This window comes from Oryzias latipes, chromosome 24 (genome assembly GCF_053564925.1).
Source record: "Oryzias latipes strain Hd-rR chromosome 24, Olatipes_Hd-rR_3.1".
NCBI lineage: Eukaryota > Metazoa > Chordata > Actinopteri > Beloniformes > Adrianichthyidae > Oryzias > Oryzias latipes.
The window spans coordinates 13,782,818-13,799,422 of NC_136260.1; the positions used below are offsets into that span (position 1 = coordinate 13,782,818).

Genomic DNA, 16,605 nt, shown 5'->3' on the forward strand with positions numbered 1-16,605 from the left:
GCTGATTACTATCAGTACAAGTGATTTTTTAAATAGGGCTCTATCGTGCTACTGGAAAGCTATCTTTGAAGATGGTTAGCATCTTTGATGGCGTGTAAGCACAAAGGTATGGTTCTGGCTTACACAATATGTGCAGCTTTTGTGTTTTGAAAGGAACTATAAATGCTGAACAGTGTGTGATGGCCTTAGAGCCACATGTGTTTCCCTGTAAACAGTTTTCCTTTCATCAAAGGCCTTGTGTGCAGCAGCCAGACAATGGGAAAACACAGACAGTAGCTTTACAACAGCCTGCCCATAGGAGGAATCCATCACTTATACGGAACACCAAAAAGAGACATCACGGATGACCACAAACACCTCAGGTGGTTAAAAACCTTTATCAGGTAAGAATGAGATGAAACCACATGGGTTCACCTGTATGGGTGCTGCAGGTTTTTGGGTTGTCCAGGTCTGTGGAGGGTCGTAGACAGACGCAGCCACATCCTAAAGGGAGAGCAGGTGTGTCTTACAGTTTACCTTGTGGCTCGTGCAGCCACCTTAAGGAACGTCATGAAAATGAAACCTAAGATTGCCGTGCATGTGGTAAATGTATTGTTAAGTATTTGTTAGCATAATGTAAGTTAAATGCGCTTATGACATCCAGGTGATGCTATGGTACAGTGTCCTTATGCCACACTCTACTAATTAGTGAGGTGCGCGCACTGGTTGCTTACTGATGCAACAATTGAGACGTATCTATTCTAGGAATAAATCTGTTTTTTGACAAAAAGCTACGATTAGATTCAGAAAATTGTCAGTTTCATATGAGGAATTATTTGACTTTTTTCATCAGGTTTGCACAGCTGGACCAAACTCTAAAGGTATGAAACTGATTTAATTTCTTCCTGCTCTTCAAGCAATAGAATTTAAAAATGTAAAACTACCCGTAATTCCTACACTGTCTTACAGCACTGGATGGACCGTTTTTGTTTAGAAAGCATCCCCTGGGTTTTGTTACAGCGGCACAAAAGCAGGGGCTGAGAACATCTGCTTTGTTTCAGTTCATGTAACCACTGTTGCCTTGATACTTTGGACTTTCCTTTTTTTAAGAATCAGAAGTACTTTAATGATCCCACAGGTGGGAAATTTGTGTGTTACCATAGGAGATAAAATATAATAATATAAAAACAATAATATAAAAATCAAAAATATTGCAGGAATGTAAACAAATAAGGCGGTATAATTTAAAGAGTATTTACAAACAGGTAAACAGGTAACAATGTGCAAAATGTGCAAAAATGTGTAAAAGCCATCTGCTACACTGTGAGTTACTGTAGAGTTGTATTGTGTTGGGTAGGAAGTAGGGTTGGGCGATGTCCCCTTTATTGGCCGTTGACGATGTTTGTTGTCAACCATCGGGATGGACGATGATATCGTCCGGGGGGGGGACTATTTTTTTTACATTTTTCGTTCTTATATAATTGCTATTTGTTATTTTACTTTATTACTTAATTTATTTTATTTCCCAACTAATGACTCATCCGCGATGATCCAGTATAAACTGAGGGAAGGGACTTTAAAAAAAAAGTAACAAACAAAATAGAAAGAAGTAGTCCGCTCCCGCATTTAACTAGTCAAGTGGACCGGCGGAGCGCGGACTTATAGCTTTGTGTTTGATGGGAAGGGGGGGGGTGCTTTGTTACATGAGCGGTATGTGTGGGAGATTTAAGACTGCGATCCATCCCGCGGCTCTAGGGGTACGAGCTACCGAACTCAGAACCGGGTCTAAAAGTGTGTGTCTGAGCACAGCTCGGATCGTCAGCACACACAGTGGTTTGAGCTTCAAAGCAGAAATATAGCTCAGTCCTTAGAAAACATTCAAACAATCACGTGGATTTGTGTTTCCAGTCGTGTCCCGACTAAATATAAGCTGATGTTATTCTCACGTTTACGTGCAGCCAGGATGCAGCGTCACCCAAAGCTGATGTTGTTAGCCCGTGTTAGCATACTGCTAATTCCGGCTCCATTCTTCAACAGAAAAAGCACTGACCACACGGATTAAAATTCAAATGATGAGCGAACAGGCGCTTGATAATAACCGTAACATTATTAAAAGCACGTTTAGAAGATCGTCTCGTATATTGAGCTGACATGTCAATGTATATAGCCGCTCGGCGCTGTTTAACATTGTTTTGTATTGAATTGTTAAATTCAATACAGTTTGAAAAAAAAAATAGCCGCTCAGCGGAACTTATATCCTCTTCCGGTTTTTCAAACCCTACTGCGCATGTGCGAATGATTTATTCCGACCGAAAGTGTGACCTTAGTGAACGTTTGTTATATTCTGAAAACATTTTTCTGGGCCATGTACACGGTTGGATTCTAATCCGACCATTGATCCCATCAAGATATTTTGCACATGTAACCGCGGCTTATGGTGTCGACTCGCAACGTGCCGGGGGCGTGGCGTCACGATGGTGTCTGTCCATCGTGATTTCACTCACCCATCACGATGGTATCATCCATCGGCACAACCCTAGTAGGAAGGATTTCTGGTATCTGGCAGTTTTTGAGTGATACAAACGGAGCCGTCCATTGAATATAGATAGGAAGATGATGCAGAACATGCCACATCTGTTCTCCAAACTCCAAACAAACCCAAGAAACTCAAACATTCAATGTAAAAAGCCCAAAAATGGATAGTTGGTACTTTTTATTTTTATGAAAAAGTCTAGATTTAGGAAATTTGCTGAAGTAATCTTTTCTTACAATCTTCTTACAATGTAATTTCTTCACTAATCATCGAATACTGGGTTATAGGCCTGACTCTAGGTAATGTTGTATTCAAATCTGCTTCAGATTGAAAGGCAGTGTTCCCTTGTGAGTACAGCCCTAACCACATTTCTATTAGCATTAACTCATATGTCTCTATTTGATTTGATTTATAGTACCTGTGGTTCTAATCGAGCAGGGTCATGGCAGATGCCACTTATGGACACCGACAGGATGACCAGAACCATGGGCATCACTGTTTGGAAACAGCTGCAGGTTGCATGAGTTTCATCTGCTTCAAGTTGGACTTAAGTGTAATGGAAAAACCAACAAGATCAAGCCGAACAATGACAAGTCAAGGTAAGTTGTAGTTAATAGAAATCCAGCTTTTGTAAGAAGATAGCTGGTATGGCCTTCAACAGGCCTGCATGTCCCTCATGAAGAAATGGTATATGTTGGATACTTATATATTACTTAGCATATTACATATGCTGCTTTTCTACCTTGATTAAGGCCCAGAGTGCCTTATAATCACTTCCCCATACATTCACACACTGCTGGACGTTCTGCTGCCATACATGGCACTAACCTGTAGCCATCAGCAGTGGCGGTTTTTCCTATGAGCAATGTGGGCGGTCACCCAAGACGCAATCTTAAAAACCCACCCAAAAAAAACAACATTGCCAGTTTTTTTCCCCCTGCGCAGTTTTCTAGCCCTTGTGCTATCCTAGGCACTTTAACATTGGGAGTTGGGTCATCTAGACCCACTAGACAGTGCGCTGAACCTTTTTTCTTCAATGATTTGTCAACCTCACTGGTGTCCATGGATTACATGAAATCTTTCCACCTTTATCCCCCTTTGTCATGGTAGGAAGAACACGTCAATGTAAGGGTGGGGTCATCTAAGATAGCACAAGGGCTAGACTAAAACTGCCCGCTTCCACGTAATCTTCATGAAATTTGCGCTAAGGCGCCCCTACTATCGTGTCAACATGCTACTATTATGAGGGTTACTGGATATTTTGAAAAGTTAAAGAAAAAATAGAAAGGAGTCTGTATCAAAGTGAATTTGTTTCCATCATGTCACTTATCATAACTCTGGGTGTTTGACAGAACAGTCTATTCGAGGTTGAGGAAAATGGACAAAAGATCAAAGGAAGCATCAGCGTCCAGTTTAGAAAGAAGAGGAAGAAAAACACTCCAAGGATAAGGAATGCAGGCGGTGTCCAAAATTAACACTTGCCAAATAAGACCAAATTTACTGTTGAGAAACATTTGGCTGATGAAAGATTCCACTTACCGGTAATAAGTCTAGTTTTGTTAATAAGCTTATTGGTGGATTTCATCTAAGCTCTTCTGCCGTTCTCATATACACCTTCCACAATCATTTGTCTTTTTTGTTAAGTTCTGTGTATGCACACACACAGGAGAATATGTTCTTTAGTTTCCATTGATATTCATTTATGACGCCAACGGAAATGACCGGAATTTATTCATTCATAATTCGTGTCAGGGTTGTATTCAGCTCAAGAAAAAAATGAACAGAACAGACTCCCAGGGCGTCAAACTAGCCAGGACCTTCTCTGACAACCAGGACAAATGTGGGGTTCAGTGTCTTGCCCAAGGACAATTTGACACATGTGCAGGCAAAGTGGGGTCCAAACCTCTGACCATTCCATCATAGATTGGCCGCTCTACCTTTGCACCACAGCCGTTTAGAAGGACATTAGGAGATGTGTTGCTGCTTGCATGTATAGAATATGAAGTGCCTGTATAGACACTTCAAAATGTGGTCTCTACTTTGGGGTGAACCCAGTTGGCCTAAACTGAGAAAAACTGCGTTATGGAATCCTGGAAGTTGCCACAAGAAATGACCTGGAACACAAACGTCTTCATGGAAAGAAGAAAAGGAAGCCTTTTCTTGTGTCAGACGTGATGGAAAAGACATTTCTGAGTCAGCGGGAAGTGGGTTGTCTGGGACAACGGGAGACCAATGCAATGTAGAGGAGATGACTGTGTAAAAGGAAATAATTGAATGAAGGTGCCTAAAGAAAAGCTGTAAATACAAGCTGTCCAACCGAAAGAACAAATTTACATTTGGATGGAAATCCAAACAATAGATCCTTTTAATGCACTTATCTCCAAAAACAGGAAGACTGATGCAAAACAGAGACTTATACCTTGTATTTTGAGCCCGAGACTCATTGGAAGAAGATCAACAACAAGGACCATTAATACAACAATGCAATGCAATTCTCACACGCAAGCATAACAAACTTAGCCTAAAACTAAAGAGCTATTTCATTAGAACAGATTGGAGCTTTTCAACATATATGGCGATGTCCTGCAGTTTACGAAATTGAAGAAAGGGAGGATAATACCCCTTAGATTGTCGAAGCAGATAAAAGCTTCGTGTGGGAGAGAAAAGGCAATAATATCAACCCCAATGATTTCAAGAGATTCAGCATATTTGGCTCAAAGCTTGAAAGTTCAAGCCCACTTCCTCCTCTCAGTGGAAAATAACAAAGTCTGGGTCTAAGCCTTATTTTATTTTTTTTGCAGATCAGATTAGAACTCATTGAAGGTGTTTAAAAATGTCAGACCCTGGCGGTGCTGATCAAAGGTAAAGTTTACCGAATCACGCTGACGCCACTGCGATTTAAGTGGATGGTTTCTCCGAGAGAAAACTCTCCTCATCTGCTTGGAGGCACATGGAGAATGTTGGAGTCCAAACACATCTGGACTGACTGGTGCTGATCTGACTATGAGCAGAAGTGGCTCCTTTTGACTCGTGCTCATGCAATAAAACAGGTTTTGGATTTTCTCAGACAGTATAACAATTGGTTTAAAAATAAGAAATGTTTTTTTTCTAATTGCCTCTATGTGTCAATAAAATGCTTCAGATCATCCAACTAAGTGAAATATCAAGCAGAAAATTTAGATTTTCAATGAAAATTCTCTTTTTTTTAGGGGGAACACAATCTAAACATGCATCACCCTGTGTGTAAATCCCCTAAATCGGAACAGCCTGACCGAGAAAAGTGGACTGACAGGGTTAAGGTTATGCGGTAGTTGGTGTAAAATAACATTTGAAATAAACGGTTAAAGCAAAAAATAATTTATAGATTGTCATAAATTTAAATTTACATATGCTTTTCATTCAAAATAAACCAAAACTGTGTTTTTGATGTTGTGCATGAAACAGTCATCACAGTACCTGATATGCCAAAGTCAAAAATGGCGAGATTAACGGTCATGAGCTCGGGAGGCTTCAGCTTCGTCTTGCGTTTGATGGTCATGTAAATGACGTAGCCATTTCCTGTTGCAGACAGGATTCCTGCCAAAGACCAGAACAGAATAAAAGGTCATAATGGCTTCACATTTTGGCATGCATGCTAACCGCTAATCATGAATGGGACATCCACGTTAGGCTGTGTGTTATAGTCAACGCTACTTGAACATTAAAATTTGAAATCTGAATTTTGATATACAAAGTAAAAAGTGGGGGAAAATGACCTTGTCAGAAATGTAGTTCAAGCACAAGCTATGACCTCAATAGTCTCAACACTTTACAAAAAAACAACACCAATTGAGACAAAAATCCAGAAAGGTTTCAGTAAAATATAAACTGTATTTCAAATGATAGAAAAACTTTTTTAGGATTAACAAAACTATTTTTGCTTATCTTCTGCTGCTAGCTAAAAGGTTTTAAGCAAATATTAGGTATGGGATTAAACAAAAAAAGTTAAACAAAGACCATAAAACAAACGTACATTTTAGAATAACAAACAGAATAAATATTTACAATTTATGCTAAAACACTTGATATTACCTAAAGTCCCTCAAGATATTCTTCTGTTTTTCAAAAGTGCTACAAACTACAAGGCTAGAAAGCTGATTAGCGTTTTACAACTATCTTTTAAATTAAAAATTAGAAATTAAATTGGCCTCACGTAACGCGTGCAGTCAAGACGCGCATTGCCCGAATGTATTTTAGGTGTGACCAAGGCTGAATGTTGTTGTCAGCTGCACATATGTAACCCTTGTGCTATCCTAGGCACATTAACATTGGGAGTTGGGTCATCTAGACCCACTAGACCAGGGGTCACCAACCCTGTGCCCGCGGGCGCCAGTGCGCCCGCGAGCACCCCTTGTGGCGTCCGCAGGGAATGCACCCAAAAAAAATAATCTTTTTTTTTTTATTGAAGCAAATATTCAACAAACAACCACAGCATGTCTGTCAATGACAACAATATCAATTCTGAGATAATGGTAGACAAAGTAAACCCCAATATGTAAACAAATATAACTTAATAATCAATAAAAGTAAGGGTCTATTACAAAAGTTTAAATAGATCAAATAAATTACACAATTTCTGGACATTCTTATGATTCATGTAATGTAAAGATTTTGAGAATAGGTTGAGGTGGTTGAGTAATCCATTAATGTGAGGATTAATATTCCTGTCTGTTTTTATTTACATTTATGTTTAAAAAGTTAAAATTAAGTTTAAGTTTTAAAGGTTTAAAAGTTTAGCTTTAGTGTGTTCAATAAATATTTATCTTGTTCGGCTGCAACCTAAAGTCTGTTTTGAATTTAGGCTCCCTCTGCAACTGAGTTTGACCCCCCCCTGTAATACGAGTCTAGAAAATTTGTGTGTAAAATGAGCAAATAAAAATAGGGCACACAAAAGGAAGTCCTCAAATTGTGTTGTTTTTTTTGTTTTCTTTTTTTTTTTTTTTTTTTGGGGGGGGGGGGGGGGGGGGGGGCTAGGAGGTTTTTAGTGGCGCCCTTCATACCACTTGGTGCCCATGAAATAGCCCTCGGTCTATAAAAAGGTTGGTGAACCCTGCTCTAGACAGTGCTCTGAACCTTTTTCCTTCAATGATTTGTGATCTTCACTGGTGTCCATGGATTACATGAAATCTTTCCACCTTTATCCACCTTTGTCATGGTAGGGAGAACACGTCAATGTAAGGGTGGGGTCATCTAAGATAGCACAAGGGTTAAAGTTAAGCTTAAAGTTATAGTCCCGTTAGTTATAAATACAACTTATTCGGTTTATTTCTGTGCTTAAGTCCAGTCACTTGCTCCTAGATTCCTTTTAGGTGGTGAGAATAAAATGGCTGAGCTGTAAGATTCAGTGGGGTGAGTAATAATTGCCTGTGGGACACTTTACGTAAGCTTCAAGCAACACCTTTTATATGTGAAGTGCTGCAGGCACTTGGGTTTTTTTACTCATCAAATGGTTAGGAGTCGTGGAACTAGACAAGTCTAGCTAAAGAAATGCTTAATTACTTTCCAGCATTGATTTCTGAATCGAAGCTAATTGATCTGAGACAAAGGTCATAAACACTTCAAGCTGTTTGTTAAAAACCAAGCCTTTGGAGATATTATTCACACCGTAGACATCCAGTGGACTGAGAATGTGAAATAATGTTTTTTATTTTAATCAGCTCTGACTGCAGCTAAATCATATTAGAGAGTATTTATCTTTCAATTATCATTGCTGGCAACCTCTTGTCTGGTCTAAGGATTCATATGATTAAGATAAAAATGTTTAAAAGTATGAATAACATGAGAAGCATTCTTGTATTTTGCATTAAAATTGCCAATCTAATTTGGTAAAAAATACTGTTTTCTATTTCTATTAGCATTTCTAAATTGCATCATTTTACCAGTGTACAGTAAAGCTTTAAATAGGAATAGAGAAAAACATAACAGTTGAGAAGTGACAACACAATTTCTATTCAGACGTCTGAACCAACATGCATTAATAAATCAAAGAGCCAAATCATTTCAAGAACTATGACGCCTGGATTCATCACTTTCTCCAAAAGTCTGAAGGACCCTGATTCTCAGCAAAGCTCTGACCTGCAGACAACTTGACCTCGTCGTTGGTATCAGCTGAAGAAGGATATGGACCTGAATCTAATGTCTGGAGACTTAACATCGAAGAGAACTATAAACTCTGGTTAAACCCAGAAGTACGGTTGTTAATCAGCAGGAGAAATACCAACATTGGTCATTCGACAGATTATGGACCCTTTTTATTTTCCCTTACAGCATTACTTTATTATAAAAAATGTTTTAAAAAAAATAATAAAACAAATGATTAATCAATTAGTGAAAATGGTTAAATTGATTGACTTTTAATGGTACTTCTTCACTTGCTCCAAAAAATTGATAAGTTGATTTAGGATTTTTCCTAATGTAACATAATTTTGCACATATATTTAACTTTTGATACTTGATCAAATTTTGCTATGAAAATCTCTGAAACAGTGTTGTGTCTATTTTACTGATATAGTATTATTTTTTAATCATATCAATGACTTTAATAAGTAACATAATCTGCATATATTTTGGATACTTCATTGCCATGTTGACATCCAAAAGTAATTTTTTTATAAATAATTTAAGTAATTCATCTTTGTCATGTGCTTTGTTGATACTTCAAGATTCTTAATCCTGTCTATTAAAATCTAGGAACCGGATATTGATAAATCATGTAATAAAATGGTTACAGTATAACGGGGGATGGGATTATATAAATTTGCTTCCTTCCACTCCCTTTCAAGCAATATTAATTAATATGTCTTATTATCCTAAGTTTGATTAGTTATTGTATGAATGTATAACTGATGATTGTATTGTTTTTGTGCATTATTTCTATTTGATTGCTTGAAATAAACCATTTCAAATCAAATCAAATATTAAGTTTAGGGGAAAAAATCCATCAGTCTTTTGTTATCCATTTCTTAAAAGTAATTTGTTTTCCATCTTATGCCTATGTCTATTTGCAAATTGAAAACAAATGTTTTGTTTAAATTTGTGGCAACATGTTTTAAGCTTTCTTCGTGGATTTCTTCCCATTTTTCTTTGACAAGGTAAACAGCTTTTTTCCGCCCATCACCCGACAGGTGTACAGTTATGGGGAATACAGCGTCAATCAGCTGTCACACTACCAGAGCCTCAAACTGTCCCTAACTAAAGATGCTTATTGTGCTGGACATTTTCCAGGAATAACTAACAGCTGCAGCTAAAACAGAAAAAGACAACGGGAACATTTTCACAGGTTGGCATGCATTACAAAAAGATGTAATGCAATTATAGATAGACTTTATTTTTGATTTCCATAGTCCTGTTAAAATGTTGAATCTGTTGTAAAATGGAACAAATTACCTTTTGTGTTCCATGATTTCAAGAAGTTTTTCACATAATGTTCTAACTTTTCTGTTTTAAAATATGAAAATCTATGAAATGTCAGCCAAAAGAAACGTTTGTCAAATTTTGTATAAAATACAATTAAATAGAGTCTTTGGTTTTAAAATCTAAAAAAGGCAAACATCGAGAGATCTTAAACTTTTACCAATGTTATTTTCTGCCTTTCATTTGATAGAAATGGATTTGTGATTGTTTTGAATTAAAATTTTCTGCTGAAGGCCCAGGCATGTATTACTGATCCATGTCTGCTCAGGAATACATTTTATTTCAGACATTTAACTCTTTAACATCAGAGTTTTAGCCCTAGCGCTGACGTAACTCTTCAACCATTTAAGCAATTAACGTAACTCTAGTGGATTCTGAAGAGGAGAAAAGCAGCTTTATGCTGATAAGCAACACTTTGCAGTAATGAAGTGTTTATGCAACAGACGTAAACCAGCTGATTCTGCTGCACAGAACAGCAGCTATAATTTAGTTGTCGCCGGCAACATCTACAGTGTTAAAGGGTCAATTATTTTGACATCTGTCATAATAAAATTAAAATAAACTCATAAAAGTGCATTATTTTCTGTTGTTTTAACATCCTTTTAAACATTTCAAAGCCGGTCTGACATGACTATTTAAATCTTCTTCTTTTAACCTACTTTGAAGGAATAGTATTTATTGTAAAAATTGGTGGCAAACATACATTTTTACTTGAATGCTTTGTTCCCACCAGGTTCAGAAACACAAGTTTGAGTCTATAAACGCGTACATGTGCGCCGCCCCTGAATGCACATTGCAACTGAAGCAGTTCAACTTTGACCAATCAGGGACTCGGATCTGGTAGTGATGTATGTGTAGCATCCTTTTCCAAATATGGACGTGCCAACCGGCAGAAAATTGGTTATAGAGGAGAAATTAATAAATGTGGTTAGTGCCTGGACAGAATTAAAGATTGATAAGATTTGCACCCTTTTTGACATTTTGCACCACGCCTCTTCCAACTGTGGGCTAGTACTGATCTAGTATCCATATGCTAAAAGTAGTTCACAGACCCACGTTCAGTACGTTCTTGAATGCATCACACGCTGTGTACGTAGCATAAAACTCTTGTAAAAATGATTATAAAGAAATAGTTCTGTTGTCATGAGAACAATTTGATATTTAAAACAAAAAAAGCATTCAAGAACTATGGATTATTTTTGTTTCTCCCTCATCTGCTTTACATTCTTCCAGCTTGATGAGCACAAAGCAGATTCAGTTTGGTGAGTCTACAGTGAAAATGAATGTAACAAACAGCACAATAAGCAGACTGTATATCTTTTCATTTTTTATGTACTCATATGATGCAGAGCAGCAGGAAAAAAAACATCAGAGCAAAAAAAACCCAGCCTTTTCTAAATGAAGGTGGCTCTCAGCCAGGATTGAACTGTGGGAGAATTTCTATTTTCAAGCAGATTTAAATAAAAAATGTCTTTCACTTATCTGATCTCTACGCAATTTCATGTTCAATGTTGTCAACGTATTGTTTTTGGGAACACACCTAGTGGTGTCTTGAGGAGAAAGATAGGACAACGTCATTTTTTTTCTGAACGTCACATTTTTCAAATACAGCAGACACTTCAGTAAACAAAAGAGCGTTTGACCCGCACCACATAACTTTCTCAACTCTACCCCCAGGAGAAATTATTAATCATTTAACTCCACATTGGAAAAAAACAAACTGGCAGTCGATTATTAGGCAGAGAGTATTAAAAACTGGGCCTAACACAGTACTATTCACAGTTTGAATGTGTTTAATCCCTTTGAAATACCATTGTGATAAATCTGGCCCTTTCCTTTAGTTTGTTTGGGGTAAACCAGTAAAATGGTGTGTTTTCTTTCCCTTCTGCACTCCTAACAGCTCCGTTTGTTAAAAGCCTCAGGCTCCCATGAGAATGTCTAACAGATGTTATCACAACACATTTTGTTGCTCCCCCTTTGCTTTGTTTTTGTGACATGTCGGACAGCTTGTTAACATCTACCCTAAAAGGACGAGTACAAAGTTTCGTTTTGGAGCAAGAAAAGGTCCTTAAAGTAAAGTTTAAAGTTGTTTTTACAAAAACTTTTACACACAAAGCGTAAAATATTCACAGAAACAACAGAAAATATGGTCCTTGCACTCTGTGAGTGCTGCGGGCCATAATAAATCAAGGTCAGTTTTGAAACATGTCAGTATTTCTTTGAAAGGGAACCACTTCAATAACAAATTAGTGTGTTGGTGACGTGTTAAATTTGTTCTCTGCATTTGACCCCTCCCCTGGGGGCGTGGCTAGCTGCCGACCAGCCGCGCTTGAGAACTATTCGGTGGTTTAACCTCCCAATCCAACCCCTAAACGCTGAGTGTCAAACAGGGAGATATTGGGTCCCATTTTTAGAGTCTTTGGTATGACTTGGCCGCGGATTTGAACCTTTCAGTCTCGGGACGGACACTCTACCAAAAGGCCACTGAGCTGGTAGCTTCAATGTTGCTCGCCCTTTTTGTTGCACCACTAATGTTATGTTGGGGTTGTGAGGAGCTGTAGTTTGCGGGAGAGAATGTAAACAAAGGGATGATGGGATATCGGTGGAGGCTTACTTCCGCACCTGCCCACAACCTAGCTACTGCTGCTCTGCAGAAACTATGGCCTACAAAGTGACAGGTTTTTTTATATGTTGGCTAAAAACAACACAATTATGATTAAAAAACCACTGGGAACGCTTTTACAACAGATCAAAGGAGTCAGTCAGGGAGTTGAACTATTTACTGTGCCTTTGTTCTTGTGAGTTTTAAATACTTCATAAAACTTTTTCATGTTTAGGTTTTTTTATATATATCTAAGGACAAAGACTTTTTTTAAACTGCACATATCAGCCAAAAGGTTAATTTACATTTGTAGCAAAAATTTGCCCCAAAAAGAATTTAAATAAAAAGATTATTGATAAAACTTTAGAAATTAGAACATCAATTCACATTTTCCAGATAATGACTAAAGGCCTTTTTTATGGTTAAATTATGGGTAAATGTGAATTCTCTTACCTCTATAATAAATCTGCACAAATTCAGAAGGATGTGATATTTTTGGAATCTGTCAGATTTACCAGCAGCTGTGTTTGCTCCAGTAACAAGAACCACATCCAAACATGTTTTCATGAAAAGGAGGATTACCAGCGTGGCGGCTTGATTAGACTTCTTCCCTTTCAGCTGTCTGGCAGATGCCTCACTCGGTTCTCGCAAATTAATGAACAATGTTTTCAGCCCGTCTTTTCCTTTTGATTGGAAACCTTTTTTTTTCCCCCCCGTAAATTTGAGTGTATCGTTTTTTTTGTCGTTGCAAAGTCAAACAGCGAGGCTGTGATTGCACATGCCCCCTCACCATCACGAACTCCTCTGAGGCTTTGGTTCAGAGACCAGCACTCTTGTTCCATCGAGGTAGCGATGATTGAACAAGGTCCTTCAGGATAATCCTCATTTTAGGCAGGAGGTATGCACGTAGGAGTAAAAGAAAACAATGCTTTGAACTTCAAGCTGTTGCACTAATGCTTCACAGCAACTGATTGAAGCTGCTCCTTCAAGAGAATAAAATCATCTTTTCAAAGACGGAAACTCGTGTTATTTTCATTAAAGTGCATTTTTCTGATACCATGATCACTATGTGGAAAACCACATATGGTGAAGTGGTAGATGTTGTAATTGAAGTTCTTTAAAGGCCATAAAAGACTATTCCAGCTCATTCCTTCAGATGAAGTTAGAGTCTGAAAGCACCTCAGGTCACAGAGTTCTGGTCCAAAACTGCAGCCAACTTCACTCCCAACACACGATTACCTCCGATCTCTGTTTTTACCAGCGTCTCTCAGTCAGACATTTCCATCAGCAGAATTTAAAAAATCAATCTAAAGAAATCTTTAGGGAGCAGCGTCGCTATAGTAACTGATCACAGCGACGCTGAATCTGAATCAACACAACACGGCAGTAAGCAGACTACAACCACAGCTATCAACAACACATACTCCCACATGGCCTAAAACCCAATTTTAGAAAATCTTTAAAAACAAAAACTTTGCTTATTTGGGTCGTCTTTTCCTAGTTTGTAAATTAGATGTCTTAACTATAATAAAATTGGAAAATGGTCCCTACAGGAGGCTTTGAGCTTTTACATAAACCTGTTGTATGCAAAGACCTGGACTATTGCATTGCTTTTTGACTGTAAGATGTAAAGTCATGGAATTCTCATGACATGGAGAATCCAAATGAAAATCTCCACACTTGACTTCCTGATTTTGAATTGATACACATTCACTGCAGATTTAGGGACTTGCAAATGATCTTCTGCTGCCTCCTGGTCAAAGGTAATCAAATATTTAAACCGGCTATGTTATTTAACTCTGACAGAAACGTATTTGCATGTACCATATTTTAGTATGCCACACCTAAAAGCCTTTATAATTTTAAAAACAACATCCAGAATGTATTTTACATGGATTAACTGTGGTTATGTTTACTGATGCTGAAGCAATTTTGAAAAGTACACAGCACTCTGTCAAAATATCTTTTTTTTAATTTATTTTTTTTAGAAGTTGCAAACAAGGTTGGATTTTATTGCTAACGTGTAGGGGTGTTGAATTTTTTTTTTTTTTTACCTGTTACGTACAATGTAAGGAGTTAGCATAGTGAGAATCTGCAGTATCAGTCCGTGTTTGTATGTGCTAAATTTGGCTAAATTGGAAGGCTAAAGCTTCCAGTAGCCAAAAATGAATTTGGAGATTTTCCTGTGACTGACTGTTAGGACAACAATAAGATCGGCTTATACACCCATCTATCTGCCTGAAGCATGTCTGGATAGACTTTATTTCCCAGGAAAAGCTCAGTAATTTGATTTTCTATCAAATCCTCCTAATTGCAGTTCGTCATCTGCACATTAAGGACGACAGGTCTTTGGACAAAACACAGATTTAATAGATTAGACAAAAGCCACACAATCCCTAATAATATAACAGACTTTCCATTACAAATGGAATCATTTTATGCAGTTCTGGTTTTAGACCAGAATCAGAAGTTAAAGGAGGGTCCAATGTCAGATGTCGAACCACCATCAAACTGAGTTAAAAGACCATTGACTAAACTATATCATTGACAAGTCAATGTGTATTTAGTCATGTTGGAGACACTTTAAAACACGGACAAACTGGATCTATTAGTTTGCACCAAAACTTAAACCACATGGGAAAATCTGCATTGTAATCACTCTGAACTCTTCAGTTGTAAGATAATCTTTCTGAACTAACGGTTGTATAAAGGGTCAATGAAGGAGATGGTCTTTTGTACTGAGCCATTTCTAAGACATATGCTCTACTCTAGGTTGTCCCAGTCTTGGCAGGTTAAGGTATAAACCAAATCTTGCGTGTGGTCAAATGGCTGAAGTATTCTGATAGTTGGAACACTTCAAGTAAAGTGGCGAGATATGACAGCACGTCACCTACAAGATCCCAACCTCATCTGTTGACTATTTTAATCTTAAAAATAAAACAAGTTGTTTATGAAATGTCACCCCCGAAAGAGTTGTCATAGATACTAAATCTAACCACAGAGGAGAAAATGTTTTTGGAATCCGACTGTAAGAACTTTTTTCATAGATTAGAAGTAGGCAGTTTTACACTGAAGTGAATGGCGATCAATTAGTGTAACCAGTCCCTTAGTTCCCTGGTGAACTGACCTGGCTCCATTACATTTTATGATTGCTTTAATCTGGTAGCAAAGTTTTACACATTGGCTGCAGCAGATTAAAACTATTTTAGAATACATAGTGTCAACATTTACCTGTACCCGATACTATTAACCAGCCTCTTACTTGGTGAACTGACCTGGCTCCAGTTATTTTAACATTGTCTACAGCAGGTTGCAACAATGTTAAAACACAATGTCAGCATTACCTGCATGCTATAGCTCCTAATACAGTTGGAGATCACCCACATTTTGCCAATTTACAGTAACGGGCGAAGTCAAGAGCGGTCTACAGTAGGATTCCAGTGACAGTGTGATGTGTGGTAGGAAACCCAGAACCTCTTTTTTAGGTTTCAGGACATTTTGGTCACTCCTTCACAAATGCTGATGGTAATTTTTGCAAGCAGTCACAGTCTACTGAAATCCAGCCTTTTAATTCCTAAGCAAAAAAGGTTCGGGTCACTTTCTGAATCGCAGAGTTGTACCATAATCAAAGATGACTCAGTTTCTTTAGGAAATCAACGCTAATTTATGCAATCAGCAACAATCAGCTAATACAACACTTTCTGTTAGTAATATGTTGCATTTCTGTGAAAAGCTGAAGTAAAAAGCCGCTTGTCTCTACATTAGAATCAGCTGATTCGTGTAGATACCATGAACAGTCAACAAGTAAGGGTAGATCAAAAAGAGAGCGTTATGTAGGGGTTAATGGCCGACAAAGTGTGTATTATCATTTTTAACGCACACCGTGGAAGCTTGAACGGTTGTTCTGCAAAGTGCGTTATAAAGTGATCATGAATACTTCATAGGCCATTAACCCGCTTATACCATGGTCACTTACGAACGCAATAAATATTAACCAGTTTTTAGTCCTTAATTCTTTTTTTATTTGGATCGCTTTTTT

General features: G+C 37.8%; 1 protein-coding gene across 2 annotated transcripts in view; it reads right to left on the minus strand.

Moving 5' to 3' along the window:
- opn5 (opsin 5) overlaps positions 1-16,605 on the minus strand; it is a 38,943-nt gene that overhangs the window by 11,680 nt on the left and 10,658 nt on the right. For both annotated transcript variants that reach the window (XM_023953178.2, XM_078942693.1), the window contains exon 3: positions 5,969-6,088. In XM_023953178.2, coding sequence (XP_023808946.1) covers positions 5,969-6,088 — 120 coding nt within the window. The remainder of the gene's footprint in view (positions 1-5,968; positions 6,089-16,605) is intronic.